Source organism: Carcharhinus amblyrhynchos, chromosome 13 (genome assembly GCF_965287045.1).
Source record: "Carcharhinus amblyrhynchos chromosome 13, sCarAmb.v2.hapA, whole genome shotgun sequence".
NCBI classification, from domain to species: Eukaryota; Metazoa; Chordata; class Chondrichthyes; order Carcharhiniformes; family Carcharhinidae; genus Carcharhinus; species Carcharhinus amblyrhynchos.
In genome coordinates, this window is record NC_137336.1 from 73,906,218 (window position 1) to 73,919,574 (window position 13,357).

Sequence of the window (13,357 nt, forward strand, 5' to 3'; positions counted from 1 at the left end):
TGGTTGTTGAAGGTGAAGACATCGTGGTCCAGGATGAGTTGTAAAATTGCATGTGGAAACTGGCAGTTGTCGGCATTGAGTACTGAGGCAATTGCAGCAATGCCATCATTGTGGGAGATGTTGGTGTAGAGCGCCGAGACATCCATTGTGACGAGGAGTGTCCCTGGTTCAACTGCTCCATGTGTGCTGAGTTTCTGTAGGAAATCCGTACTATCGCGAAAAAAGCTGGAGGTTCTTCGTACAATGGGTTTCAGGATGCCCTCGACGTAGCCGGAGAGGTTCTCGCACAGGGTCCCACTGCCCGATACGATGGGATGGCCGGGTGTGTTTATCTTGTGTATCTTTGAGAGGCAGTAGAGATCACCAACACAGGGAGTACGTGGGACGAGAGCATGGAGGGTGCTCTGAAAGCCCAGATCAAAGGTCTTGATCAAAGAGTTGAGTTGACGGGTGTGTTCTTTGATTGGATCTGTGGGTAACTGTCTGTAGTGTTCCTCATTGTTTAGTTGTCGGTACACTTCTTTGCAGTAATCCTTTCTGTTCAGGATGACAATGGCCCTTCCTTTGCCAGCTGGTATGATGATAATGTTGCGGTTGATTTTGAGAGCATGGATGGCATTGCGTTGTGCTTGGGTGATGTTCGGGGCTGTCTTGTGAGTGCGGTTGATGAATCTGGTGTTGACGCAACTTCTGCTGGCTTGGGCATACATGTCAAGTCGAGGGTAGGGGCCTTCCGGAAGAGTCCAATCGGACTCTTTCCTCTTTGGTTGCTGCACTGCGGACTTCTGTCACTTCATTGGCTGTCTCATTGTATTCGCTGTTGGCCTTTTGGGGTTTGTGGAAGAACTCCCACAGCCTCAATCGCCTGCTGAATTCCTCTGTGTCCGCTGCGAAACTGATGGGGTCCATTTTGGTGACGGGGCAGATCCGTATACACAGGATCTGCTCAGATGAGGAGGATCGCAACAGACACCTCCAAACGCTGAAAAATGTTCTCATAAGAACAGGATATGGCGCTCAACTCATCAATAGACAGTTCTGACGCGCCACAGCAAAAATCCGCACCGCTCTCCCCAGAAGACAAAAACGGGACACGGTGGCCAGAGTACCCTTCGTCATCCAGGACTTCCCCGGAGCGGAGAAGCTGTGACATCTTCCCCGGGGTCTTCAACACAGCATTGGTGAAGACAAACATCTCGCCAGAACCATCCCAACACCCCCACTTCTTGCCTTCAAATAACCGCACCTCAAACAGACTGTTGTTCGCAGCAAACTACCCAGCCTTCAGGAGAACAGTGACCACAAAACCACACAACCCTACCACAGCAACCTCTGCAAGACATGCCGGATCATCGACATGGGTGACATCATCTCACGTGAGAACACCATCCATCAGGTACACGGCACATACTCTTGCAACTCAAAGTATATTTATTAGTAGATTGTTTGCAATGCACTGTAAACGTTTTAGATCTGAGCAGGGTGTGATGAGGCGGACCAGAATTCCTATACTTATGCTTATTACTGATCTGACAGGGCTGTTAAAAAAATGGTAAAATAGATACTTTCTAAATGATTAAGGATCAGGATCCTGCCAGGTGTGTGCAGGGTTTCAGAATGTATCAGGATCCTGCCAGGTGTGCAAGAGGTTTCACAATGTATCAGGATCCTGCTAGGTATGTACGAGGTTTCACAGTGTTTCAAGAACGTGCTATGTTCAAGACTTCAAGTAATGGCAATCTATATTCAGAGATGATATGAATTATAACTTAGTACAGAACATTGATAAATCCAAAGTACATTCAATCCTGTTGTGCTGGCCTCTGAAGTTCTGATTTTCAGTTCCTGACAATCTCTAAACAAGCAATTCCCACAAGTGAAACAGTTTGAAGTATCCATTTCACCATTTACCTTTCAGCTGATTGGGTATTTCGGATATATCTCGCTTCATGTTCACATAGAAATCAGAATCTGTTTAAAATCAATTGATATGTCAGATATTTGTGATGGCATTGTAATAACTGCAGTGTTTGAATCTGAAATTGAATTCACTGTTTGATTTTACCGTACCAAGTTCCTGTATTTCTTTCAGTATTTTGTCCAACTTTGGTACAAAGGGGCTCATTTGCACAAAGGACATCCACATCACCCTTCGGGCCAGAGATCCTTTCTCCATCACCAGATTTAGGAGCAATTTGGAACTGTCCTTCCGGCTTTTCTTCTCCATAAGCGCGGTGACTTTCTGTAAAGTATAATAATGAATAATAATGAAGAGTTGAGCAAAAAATAAACACTGAGAATCAGAAAGGATTGATCTGCTCAGTGGTGGGATTTTCCAATTGTTTTAAGCACAGAACATAGTCACTCGGTCAGTTCCTGATCCATGGTGAACATGGTTGAATATTAGGCAAATATCATAGTTTAATCAACAACAGAAAATAAATCTGATGAAACAGGAATCCAAATCTATTATAATTTGAACGCGATTAGTTTTCTCTATCCTTAAGTGTTCAACATGACATCAGATTACTGAGCGACAATATGATTGCCGGTTTCTCACATTTACTTCCTGCTGTCACACTTGGTAATCTGCTCAAATTTAAAACAGCAGCATCAGAACTCAGATGGCAAGCAGGGGAGTTTCTGTATTGAGGAAGTCAGCACGAAAAGTCAGAAGTTGCACAAAGAAATTACTGTTTTGATTTATTAGACACATCAGCCATATAATCAATTCAATCACTTCCCTCGGTAATTAAAACATAGTCAGATGTCTCACAACACCAGGTTAAAGTCCAACAGGTTTATTTTGAATCATGAGCTTTTGGAGCGCTGCTCCTTCATTCGGTAAATGGAGAGGATAAAGGAGCGCTGAAAGAGTGGTGCTTTGAAAGCTTATGATTCCAAATAAACCTGTTGGACTTTAACCTGGTGTTCTGAGACGTCTTGCTGTACCCACCCCAGTATCTTCACATCATAATGATGACATATTAATTCATTATCTTACACATCTACTGTCTGTACAAATACTCATTAACGAGGGACACATGTCCATCAATGAACCTTGTGTAGTCAAGACTTTGATCACCACATTAGAGTTACATAGCTATTTCCTATATATAAATGTTCCACAGCTTTTCACAGTAGAGTCAGTTGATGAACCCAATACAAAGCAGGATATATTAATATGAGTGACCAAAACAGAAATGGTATGTTTTGAACAGTAGAGAAAAGCAGATAGGTGGAATTTCAAAGAGTATTAAACAAGAGAGCTGAATCCATGGTCAGAAGTCATGATGTGAAGGAGTAAGTGCACAAGAGATCAGCACCACAACAGAAAATTTCAGGGGCACAAACGTTTTGGAGCTGAACGAGGTTACAGAAATAGGAAAGGTCAAGACCATGAAGTATATTTAAACAGGAGGGTGAGAATTTTAAACTTAACAATTCAAAGAAAAGAAGCCATTGTAGGTGAGCAAACCAAAGCGTACCATTTGAATAGGACCTGGGGAAGATCAGGAGACAAGCAGCAGAATTTTTGAGTTCCTCAAGACTGGAAGTAAAGGAAGGCCACCAGGAGCAAACATAGCCAAGTACGAAGATTCAGCATATGAGATAATACAGGACTTGAGGTAGGCAGTGTTATGAGAATAGAAGCAGGAGATCGTTTTGATGGGTTTGGTAATTCAACTTGGTTTGATTGGGAGATAATGGATAATATGATTCAATGACAGACAGTGACTGAAGAGGGGCATGAAGTTAAGAGTCTACTTCGGGAATAGCAGACTATAGCTTTTTTACCAATACATAACTGGATGAAATGCAAACCAGCAAAGTCATACACGATGAAGAGTAGCCCAAAGACCTGAAGCCCTCCTTCCTGCGCTGTGCGCCGATCCTCTTTCTTCCCGTTTCAACTTTTGCTGGCAGAGATCATCACCTTCATGGTTCTTTATCCTAACTTCTGAAAGGCTGACTGTGTAACTTCAATACCGCGTGTGCCCCCCCCGCCCCTTTTGCCATTTCTACTGATGTGTACCACAACTTCTGGCTCAATTGCATCCCCCGTAGAATATTCTCTATGGTATTGTAATCCTGGTAAATGGAAGCAAAATATCATGCATCAATATAGGGCTCATAGAAATATCTGCCTGGCCCCTAACTATGGAACTTCCTTTAATGACTACATTTCTATTCTTTGTTGCTCCCTCAGTGAAGTCCCTTGCTCAACGGTGGCCTGGTCTGCACACCTCAGAAGTGTCGACACTCCCAATGATCTCAAATGCTGAGTTGCAGTTTGAAAATGGCATAAAACCCAAAGGCGCCTATACTACCTACTCTTCCAGATAGCCATCCATTTACCATGCTGAATTTTCACCATCTCTCTCATGGCCATCTCCAAGAAACTCTCATCTTGTCTGGAGCTCCAGTGCTTCCAGCAACTGCTCCTCAAGCTTGAAAATCATGAAGCTGAGGTCAAGAGCTGGAGATACTGCCTAAATACCCAGTCCCCCAAACACATCATATGTCCTAAAGTTCCCATGTGGTACAGGAATTGCAGGCCGCAAGTCTTTGCTGTTCTTTTATGATCTAAAAAAAACCATTTTTTCTGTTTTTCAGAATCTACTTAATATCTTGTATATTAATTTATGCCTCTAAACCCACTCTGTGTTAAGTCTCTGAATCAAAATTCATTTATTCTTATACTTATCTGATTAAAATATTAATTAGTTTAATTACTTCAGAAATTTAATACATTGTTGATTTTTCTTTTATTAGTAATTAAAACCATAACTCCAGGTTAGAGGAAAAAAAAATTCAATAAATAGTTATCAAGCTGCTGTCTTGTGAATTACAAAAATATCCAAAAATAACATTTTGGAATGTAGCATATGATTAATTAGGGATCTTGCATCTGCTATGTGTAACATTCTTGGGAGAAACAGGTGACAGTGGTTTTAAAAGTTCTGCTGGTATTTTCCCCATATCTGGGTTTGTTGTGAATAAACTGATTGCTATGATTAGTCAATAACTTCAATATCATCACGGCAGGTTACAGTCATGATATTGAAAAATGATTTAGACAGGCCTTTTCTCCACAACACAATTAATTTGTGCTTACTCTGTCTCTTTTGTGATGAAAAAATAATCCAAACTCAATGTCCTTCCCACTTACCCCATGTTCTTGTCCACTGAAATGACTTTCATGTAATAACACTAAGCTGATTCCATCTACCACTTCTTCAATCGCTTGTTCTAGTCTGTCCCGGTAGAATTTTGAAAACTGGAATAGCTTCTCATCGTCGTACTTTGTCAAGAATTCAGTGATTGTAGAGTTTGGATCTGTGAACAGCAAAGTTGAAACATATCATTAGTTTTCTACTCAGTCTATTTTAATTTATTTTATAACAAAGAAGTAATTTCCTCTTCAAATCACTTCATCAAGCATCAACTTAAAACCTGCACATGCCACTGTTCTTTACCCTACCTAGCGCCCCTGACACTAAGCGGCAATTTAGAATGGTCAATCCACCTAACCTGCGCATCTTTGGACTGTAGTAGGAAACTGGAGGAAGCCCACAGAGACACAGGGAGAATGTGCAAACTCCACACAGACAGTGACCCAAGCCGGGAATCAAACCCAGGTTCCTGTGAGGCAGCAGTGCTAACAAATGTGTCACTGTGCCATGTTCTGTGTACAGTCACTTCTTAATCATCAAACTGGTCAAGCACAATTTACCTTTGGTTTTTCAATTCCAACCCACTGGATTATCTCCTAATCTCCAGATGTTTAATAATTTGACTACAAAGTCCAGATGCCAAGGTCTAGATTTTTACCTTGAGATTGGCCTCAACACCTCCATTTGTTTGCCTGAATTTTCAGTTCAAAGGACTGGCATAGAGTTGGTATTGAAGCAGGTGGCCCAGGAGTGAGGAGGCTGGGACTCCAGCCCTCAGTCCTTTCACCCACCAGCCATGCTCCATCGATGCCACCTAATGCTTCTACATCAAACTATGCTCCTGAAGATGATTGATATGCTCCCCATAATGTGCATGACAATATATGCCAACCCCAAAAAACCCTCATGGCCCTATGGCAGGTATGACTCCCCAGACAAGCTCAGTGACCTCCTATGTGTCTCCCCACTCAGCTGCCTCCATGGCCCTTTAAAGCCCTAAGTCACTGTTGTGCCAATTCATGCTAATCCATGCACCTTACATACTACCTATTACATTTAAATCTACTGTGCCAATTCAGCTATTATCCACCATAGGCAGACCTCAGGACCATGCAGAGATGGGATATAAATTTAATAGAATTTTAAGTGTTTATTGCTAAAATACTATACCGAAGAACAAAACTCTCAAACCTAATGACTACATTTACATTATTTCAACTAAACAAAGTCTTATAACAACAAACATTTCACTACAAACATGCAAATTAGCAGGAATAAGACATTTGGTCCCCTGACCTGCTCCATCACTCAATAAGCTCACATTGTGTCTTGTACAGTAAATAAAGTGAATGTTATCATTAAAGTAACAACACTCTCATTCTCTCCTTATCTTGGTTTCCAATTCCTTGGAAGGAGTGTGCTTTATAAATATGTTGATGTCATCCACCTTGATTAAAGTTGCTGGATTTGAAAAACACTTCCAGTTTCGCTGCATAGTGGCATAGTCATAGAGGTTCATTCCATGGAAATAGGCCCATTGGCCCACTTGTCCATGCCTCCCTTTTTTTTAAACCACTAAGCTTGTCCCAATTGTCCGAGTTTGGCCCATATTCGTCTATACCCACCTTACCCATGTAACTGTCTAAATGCTTTTTGAAAAGCAAAATTATGTCCGCCTCTACTATCATCTCTGGCAGTTCGTTCCAGGCAGTCATCACCTTGTGTGTGAAAAAATTTCCCTTCTGCACCCTTTTGTATCTCTCCCCTCACCTTAAACCTATGCCCTCTTTGGACTGACCTACTTTTGGGAAAAGATGTTGACTCTTTAGCTGATCTATGCCCCTCTTTTTTTTAGATCTCCATAAGATCACCCCTAAGTTTCCTATGCTCCCGGGGAAAAAAGTCCCAGTCTATCTAGGCTCTCCTTATAACTCTGGACTGGAATGCACTGGAAGCATTCTGCATCCCTGTGTGGGCAGTCCTAGCATCTATGTTGGTTTTTATGCAACAACACAATCCTCTCAAATTAACAGCTGATGTGGGGTATCCCACCGTTTTAGTTTTCTGGGCTTTCCTATGGGTGGAGCTCTTGCCCATGTGCCTACTCAGTCAGAGTCTCATGAAGCATTGATGCAGCAACAAATGAGTGCCCAGCTAAATTCCCTACGCTCAGCCAGCCTCCTTGGACCACGTGATCTGAAGTAAGGTCATCTTTGGTTTGCACAAAGTTGGAGTTTTTTGTTTTGGATCCCATGAGAATGCCATTGTGGATTAGTCTTTCAGTGCCACATATCTACAATTACCAACTAGGCAATGTAGGTCAGTTAGAATTAATTCAGTTTGGATAGAGCCTGGATGGGATTGCTGTCAGTGTAGACTTGATGAGCCAATAGCCTCCTTCTGCACTGTCATTGTGACCTCAGATTAAAACTCATTCTATTACCAACTTTTGCTTCAGGCTAAAATGGCACCAAAGGCTTTGAGAATGGTCTCAAAGTCTGCATGAGACTCTTCCAATCTCTGCGTCATTCTCTGCTATGGGACCTAAAGTATAAAATAATGGAGCTTGATGCTTCTGCTCCTTAGTACAAAGGCTTGATGCTGCTTGATGTTGAACTTCCACTTCTGGCCTTCCTATAGGTTCTTGAGATATTTAAATGGTGCAGGGACTGCTCGCCAGGTATGCCCATTGTTACCTCTCCAGTTAGCCGCCTCCTCTCATCAAGTTGTAAGCATGAGCTGCTATTGAGTTAAGTTTGACAATGTGGTTCCATTGATAACGCCATTGCATTTTCTCCATTAACTATTGCCTCTATGCTCTGTCTGAGGACTCAAGTCCTCATATTTACTGGGCAGACTGTAGTCATACTCTGACATCTGATGAACACTTGTTTATTAGTACTACGTCTAAACACGTTACAAAGCAGGAATATCGGTCCTGGGCATGAGAAAATCTAACATGATGGAGTGATGTCAGTGATATATCATCATTTGTGTCATTTATTTGTATATCCCATCTGTTAATCCTTTGTATAGTGGCCAACCTGATTGGACAGCAGCTCTCCAGTTCCAGAAGCTGCAGTGGACACATTTCCCCAGAGCCCAGGTAGGTGTAGAGATCTAAGAATGAGGAGGAAACATAAGATTCAGGGGGTGGATTGAGGGGTGTGAGGATGTTGACTGGGAGCCTTCAGAGGAAAGAAATGCATCTACAGATGCAAAAGTTGCTGATGAAAACCCACGAGGTGGTCATTCATTCTAATCTTGCTGTCTCTTCTTGTGTGAGCTGCAGGGTTTTGCTCAAAACGTGCATATTTTATCAGGACAGAAATCACATTTCCAAATATATTGTGAACCTACCTGTGCCCATTCTCAATACTGTTGAATTTTCTCTCCGGTCCGGACCTTCAGCCATTGTGGGGACAGTTGTTGATCCACCAGAAGGTCGCCTTCAGTTTTGGCAATAAAATGAAACAAGACTTACTCCAACTTATAAATCAAACAAAAAGGTTCATAAAGCAACTTAATTATTCCAATACTTGAGGCCTCATCCTGGTCATTTCAAGCTCCCCCACAATTCCCAACAAATTCTTATTTATACTGAGTCAGCCGGTCAGCAGACCACCACATCGTTTTGTCATTGGCTAGATGGTTTATTGAGTCAGCTGGCCCTTACAGCTTGTTACAGTTGGTCAATTCACAAGAAATCCAATGTTATCATTGGTTACATTTTTCTTTATTTTCAAAATAATTCAAGACAACCATCCTCCAGTATTCTAAACAACTTTCCAGTGCCTGCACCCCTTTTAGTAAAACAGTCAGATAACTGTAGATTTGCATCAACCCAGTTGAGTTTGGAAACTTGCTTGTTTTCCAGCATTTATTTAATGCTGGCCAAATCAATTCTCAGTCGTTTTTTTTTGTCACACTTTTTGTTGAGTGAAGACCAATTACCTACATAACACATTTGGTAATTTCTTTCCTGATGCTACCATAAAAAATAACTCTGTTAATGTGTCAGACAAAGATATCCCACGCCTCCACTAATACTAGGGTTTCAGCTACCAATGTATTTTTGACTACCCTGTTTATTTTCTTTGCTTCCCAGGCCAAGGGACAACATTTTCCTTCCTCACCTACCAAGAATACTTTGAATCTGGCACTGCTTGAATATCCATCTGGTAGATTGGCATGTGAAGCATCACTAAACACAACTAACTTCATGTCTTCCAGTTCTCCTGGTGCTGGGAATTCAATTACAAATTCCTCTAACTTCAGTTTTTCTAAAGTCTAATTTGCCTGCAAGATCTTGCTTCCTGAGGTGGGTCTCAAGAGCTCTAGAGCAATATAGCTCCCATCCGGTCTTGTCTGTGTGCACAACAAACTTAGCTGTCCTATCACAATCCTCAACAAACCTGTTTCTTTTTTGTCGACTGGTTCCTCTTTTTCCATTGACCTCGCTCTGATGGTGGGAATGGGAACAATGTTATTTAGATATTCCAGTTGACTCACCGTTACCCCTTAATGACTACCGGCCGGTGGCTCTGACATCTATCATTATGAAGTGCTTCGAAAGGCTAGTCATGGCATGAATCAATTCCAGCCTCCCAGACCACCTGCGTCCACTGCAGTCTGCCTAATGCCACAACAGGTCCACAGCAGGTGCCATTTCCCTGGGCCTGCAAGCAACCCTGGAACACCTAGATAACGAGGACTCCTATGTCAGTCTTCTATTTATTGACTACAGCTGGGCCTTCAACACAATTATTCCCAAGAAACTCATCTCCAAATACCGTGGCGAGGGCCTCGACACCTCCCTCTGCAACTGGATCCTGAACCTCCTACCGACAGACCACCATCAGTAAGGATAGACACTTCCTCCACGATCATCCACAACACCGATGCCCCACAAGGCTGTGTTCTCAGCCTTATAAACTGCACTCCTTATAAACGTATGACTGTGTGGCTAAATTCTCCTTCAATTTGATTTTCAAGTTTGCTGATGACACCACAGTAGTCGGTCGGATCTCAAACAAACAATGACGAGACAGAGTACAGGAATGAGATAGAGAATCTGGTGAACTGGTGCGGCAATAATAATCTCTCCCTCAATATCAACAAAAGGAGATTATCATCAACTTCAGGAAGCATAAGGGAAAATGTGCCTCTGTCTTCATCAAAGGGAACGAAGTAAAAAGGGTCGAGAGTTTCAAGTTTTTCGGTATCCAGATCACCAACAACCTCTCCTGGTCTCCCCATGCTGACATTATAGCTCACCAACACCTCTACTTTCTCAAAAGACTAAGGAAGTTTGGCACGTCAGTTACGACTCCCATCCACTGACTCTGTCTACACTTCCCGTTGCCTCAGCAAAGCAGTCAGCATAATTAAGGACCCCTCGCACCCTAGACTTTCTCTCTTCCACCCCCTTCAGGAAAAGAAACAAAAGTCTGAGGTCATACCAAGCGACTCAAGAACAGCTCCTTCCCTGCTGCTGTCAAGACTTCTGAATGGACTTACCTTGCATTAAGTTGATCTTTCTCTATGCCCTATCCATGACTGTGATACTACATTCTGCACTTTCTTGTTTCCTTCTCTATGAACAGTATGTTTTGTCTGTATAGCACGCAGGAAACAATGCTTTTCACTGTATGTTAATACATGTGACAGTAATAAATCAAATCAAAAATCAAAAGATCTACTTTGTCAGATATCAAAGCCGAGACAGCAAAACCACCAGCTGTGTGGCACCCTACTTTAAACTCTGTCTTTAGCTTCTCAATTATCCTTTTTCCAAACTTTTCTGTGCCATGACATAGGAAATCATCAACACGCATCACGAAAATTCTAGCTAATTTTCCTTCAGGTTTCCAGTAGAATATAGCTGGATACGGTTTTACCTGGACTCAGCCAGTCTTCAGCAATACAGAATGTACAGATAAGTAACAAACCCTTAATGCATCACTTAACTCACATACACATTTGTTGAATCCCCGCAATTGTTCCTGTGTATTACCTGCTTCTCTGGGTGGCCTCAAAAAAACTTTTCTTTGAAATGTTTCGCCCTGCAGAAACGCTGCTTTAATATCTATTGGTTTACATATCCAGTTATTAGATCTTAGGATAGCAAAAAAAAAAATTCAATGTCACTGTCCTTGCTGTGGGTGCATCTACCGTAATGTCTCTTCCCTCCAAGTGTTCCTCATACCCACAGGCTACTAATCTGGCTTCTGCTTTGTACATCCCATCTGGCAAAACTTTCTCTATGCAAACGCACCGATGGGACAACGCAAGCTGCCCTTCATCTGGTGCCTCAGTGTACACCCCAAATTCTTTCCAACTGATTGACTCTCTTTTTTGGCCTCTCTTATCACCACAAGCTTCATTTTGTTGGCAGTTACCAATATGTCACTTTCACGGGGACTTCTACTTCTATCACTATCATCGTTTTGATTCCTAACCTTCCCCGTTAAACTTCGGCTTCTACTCCTGTGTCTGTCAGGGCTGCTATTCTAAGACCACTCTCTGTTGACACAAAGAATTGTGACTTTTTTCTGGTTCATGGAAGCTCACTGTCTCATCTTCAGGGCTTAGATAGAACATAGAACGTAGAAAAACTACAGCACAAACAGGCCCTTCGGCCCACAAGTTGTGCTGATGACATCCATACCTATTAGGCTTACCTATAACCCTCAATTCTATTAAGTTCCATGTACTCATCCAGAAATCTCTTGAAAGACCCTATCGAATTTGCCTCCACCACTACCGATGGCAGCCGATTCCACTCACCCACCACCCTGAGTGAAAAACTTACCCCTGACATCTCCTCTGTACCTACTCCCCAGAACCTTAAACCTGTGTCCTCTCGTAGCAACCTCTCCAGCCCTTGGAAAAAGCCTCCGAGAATCCACCCGAACTATACCTCTCAAAATCTTATACACTTCTATCAGGTCACTTCTCATCCTTCGTCTCTCTGAGGAGAAAAGACCGAGCTCCCTCAACCTAACCTCATAAGGCATGCCACCCAATCCAGGCAACATCCTTGTAAATCTCCTCTGCACCCTTTCAATAACTTCCACATCCCTCCTGTAATGAGATGACCAGAACTGAGCACTGTATTCCACGAGAGGTCTGACTAGGGTTTTATAAAGTTGCAACATTATCTCCCGACTTCTAAACTCAGTTGATTGATGAAGACCAGTACACCATGCGCCTTCTTAACCAAATCCTCTACCTGCGAAGCCGATTTAAGAGTCCTATGGACCTGGACCCCAAGATCCTTCTGATCCTCTACACTGCTAAGAGTCTTACGCTTGATATTATACTCCTTCATCCCATTTGACCTGCCAAAATGGACCACTACACATTTATCCAGGTTGAAGCCCATCTGCCACTTCACCGCCCAGCCTTGCATCCCATCTATGTCACGCTGCAACATCCGACATCCCTTCAAACTATCTACAACACCACCAACCTTCGTGTCATCAGCAAACTTACCAACCCATCCCTCCACTTCCTCATCCAGGTTATTTATGAAAATTACAAACAGGAAGGGTCCCAGAACTAATGACCGACCGCCATGCAGAAAAAGACCCATCTACAACCACTCTCTGCCTTCTGTGGGCAAGCCGGTTCTGGATCCACAAGGCAACAGCCCCTTGGATCCCATGCTCCCTCACTTTCTCAAGAAGTCTTGCATGGGGGACCTTATCAAATGCCTTGCTGGAGTCCATATAAATCACATCTACTGCTCTTCCTTCGTCAATGTATTTGGTCACATTTTCAACGAGGCTCGTAAGGCACGATCTGCCTTTGACAAAGCCGTGCTGACTACTATTAACTTCTCTAAATGTTCATAAATGCTGCCCCTCAGAATCTTCTCCATCAACTTACCAACCACTTAGGTTAGACTCATTGGTCAATAATTTCCTGGGCTATCCCTATTCCCTTTCTTAAATATAGGAACCACATTCACAATCCTCCAATCCGCCAGAACCTCTCCCGTCTCCATTGATGATGCAACGATCATCGCCAGAGGTTCTGCAATCTCTTCCCTGGCCTCCCACCGTCACCTGAGGTACATCCCATCCGGTCCCGACGATTTATCTATCTTGACGCTATTCAAAACTTCCAACACATCCTCTTTCTTAATGTCCACATACTCAATCTTTTCAGTCAGC

At 42.6% G+C, this 13,357-nt stretch overlaps 1 protein-coding gene across 2 annotated transcripts in view; it reads right to left on the reverse strand.

Moving 5' to 3' along the window:
• Positions 1–13,357, reverse strand: part of LOC145351986 (NACHT, LRR and PYD domains-containing protein 3-like) — an 87,135-nt gene that overhangs the window by 52,896 nt on the left and 20,882 nt on the right. Inside the window, exons 3-6 of one of the 2 annotated variants that reach the window (XM_080201835.1) lie at positions 8,538–8,626; positions 5,174–5,340; positions 2,071–2,242; positions 1,912–1,971 (exon numbers count right to left, since the gene is read on the reverse strand). In XM_080201835.1, the coding sequence (XP_080057961.1) occupies positions 1,912–1,971; positions 2,071–2,242; positions 5,174–5,340; positions 8,538–8,592 (454 nt within the window). In that variant the 5' untranslated portion in view covers positions 8,593–8,626. Of the gene's footprint in view, positions 1–1,911; positions 1,972–2,070; positions 2,243–3,809; positions 4,054–5,173; positions 5,341–8,537; positions 8,627–13,357 lie in introns of those variants that run through there. The other variant, XM_080201836.1, reaches the window with a different exon arrangement.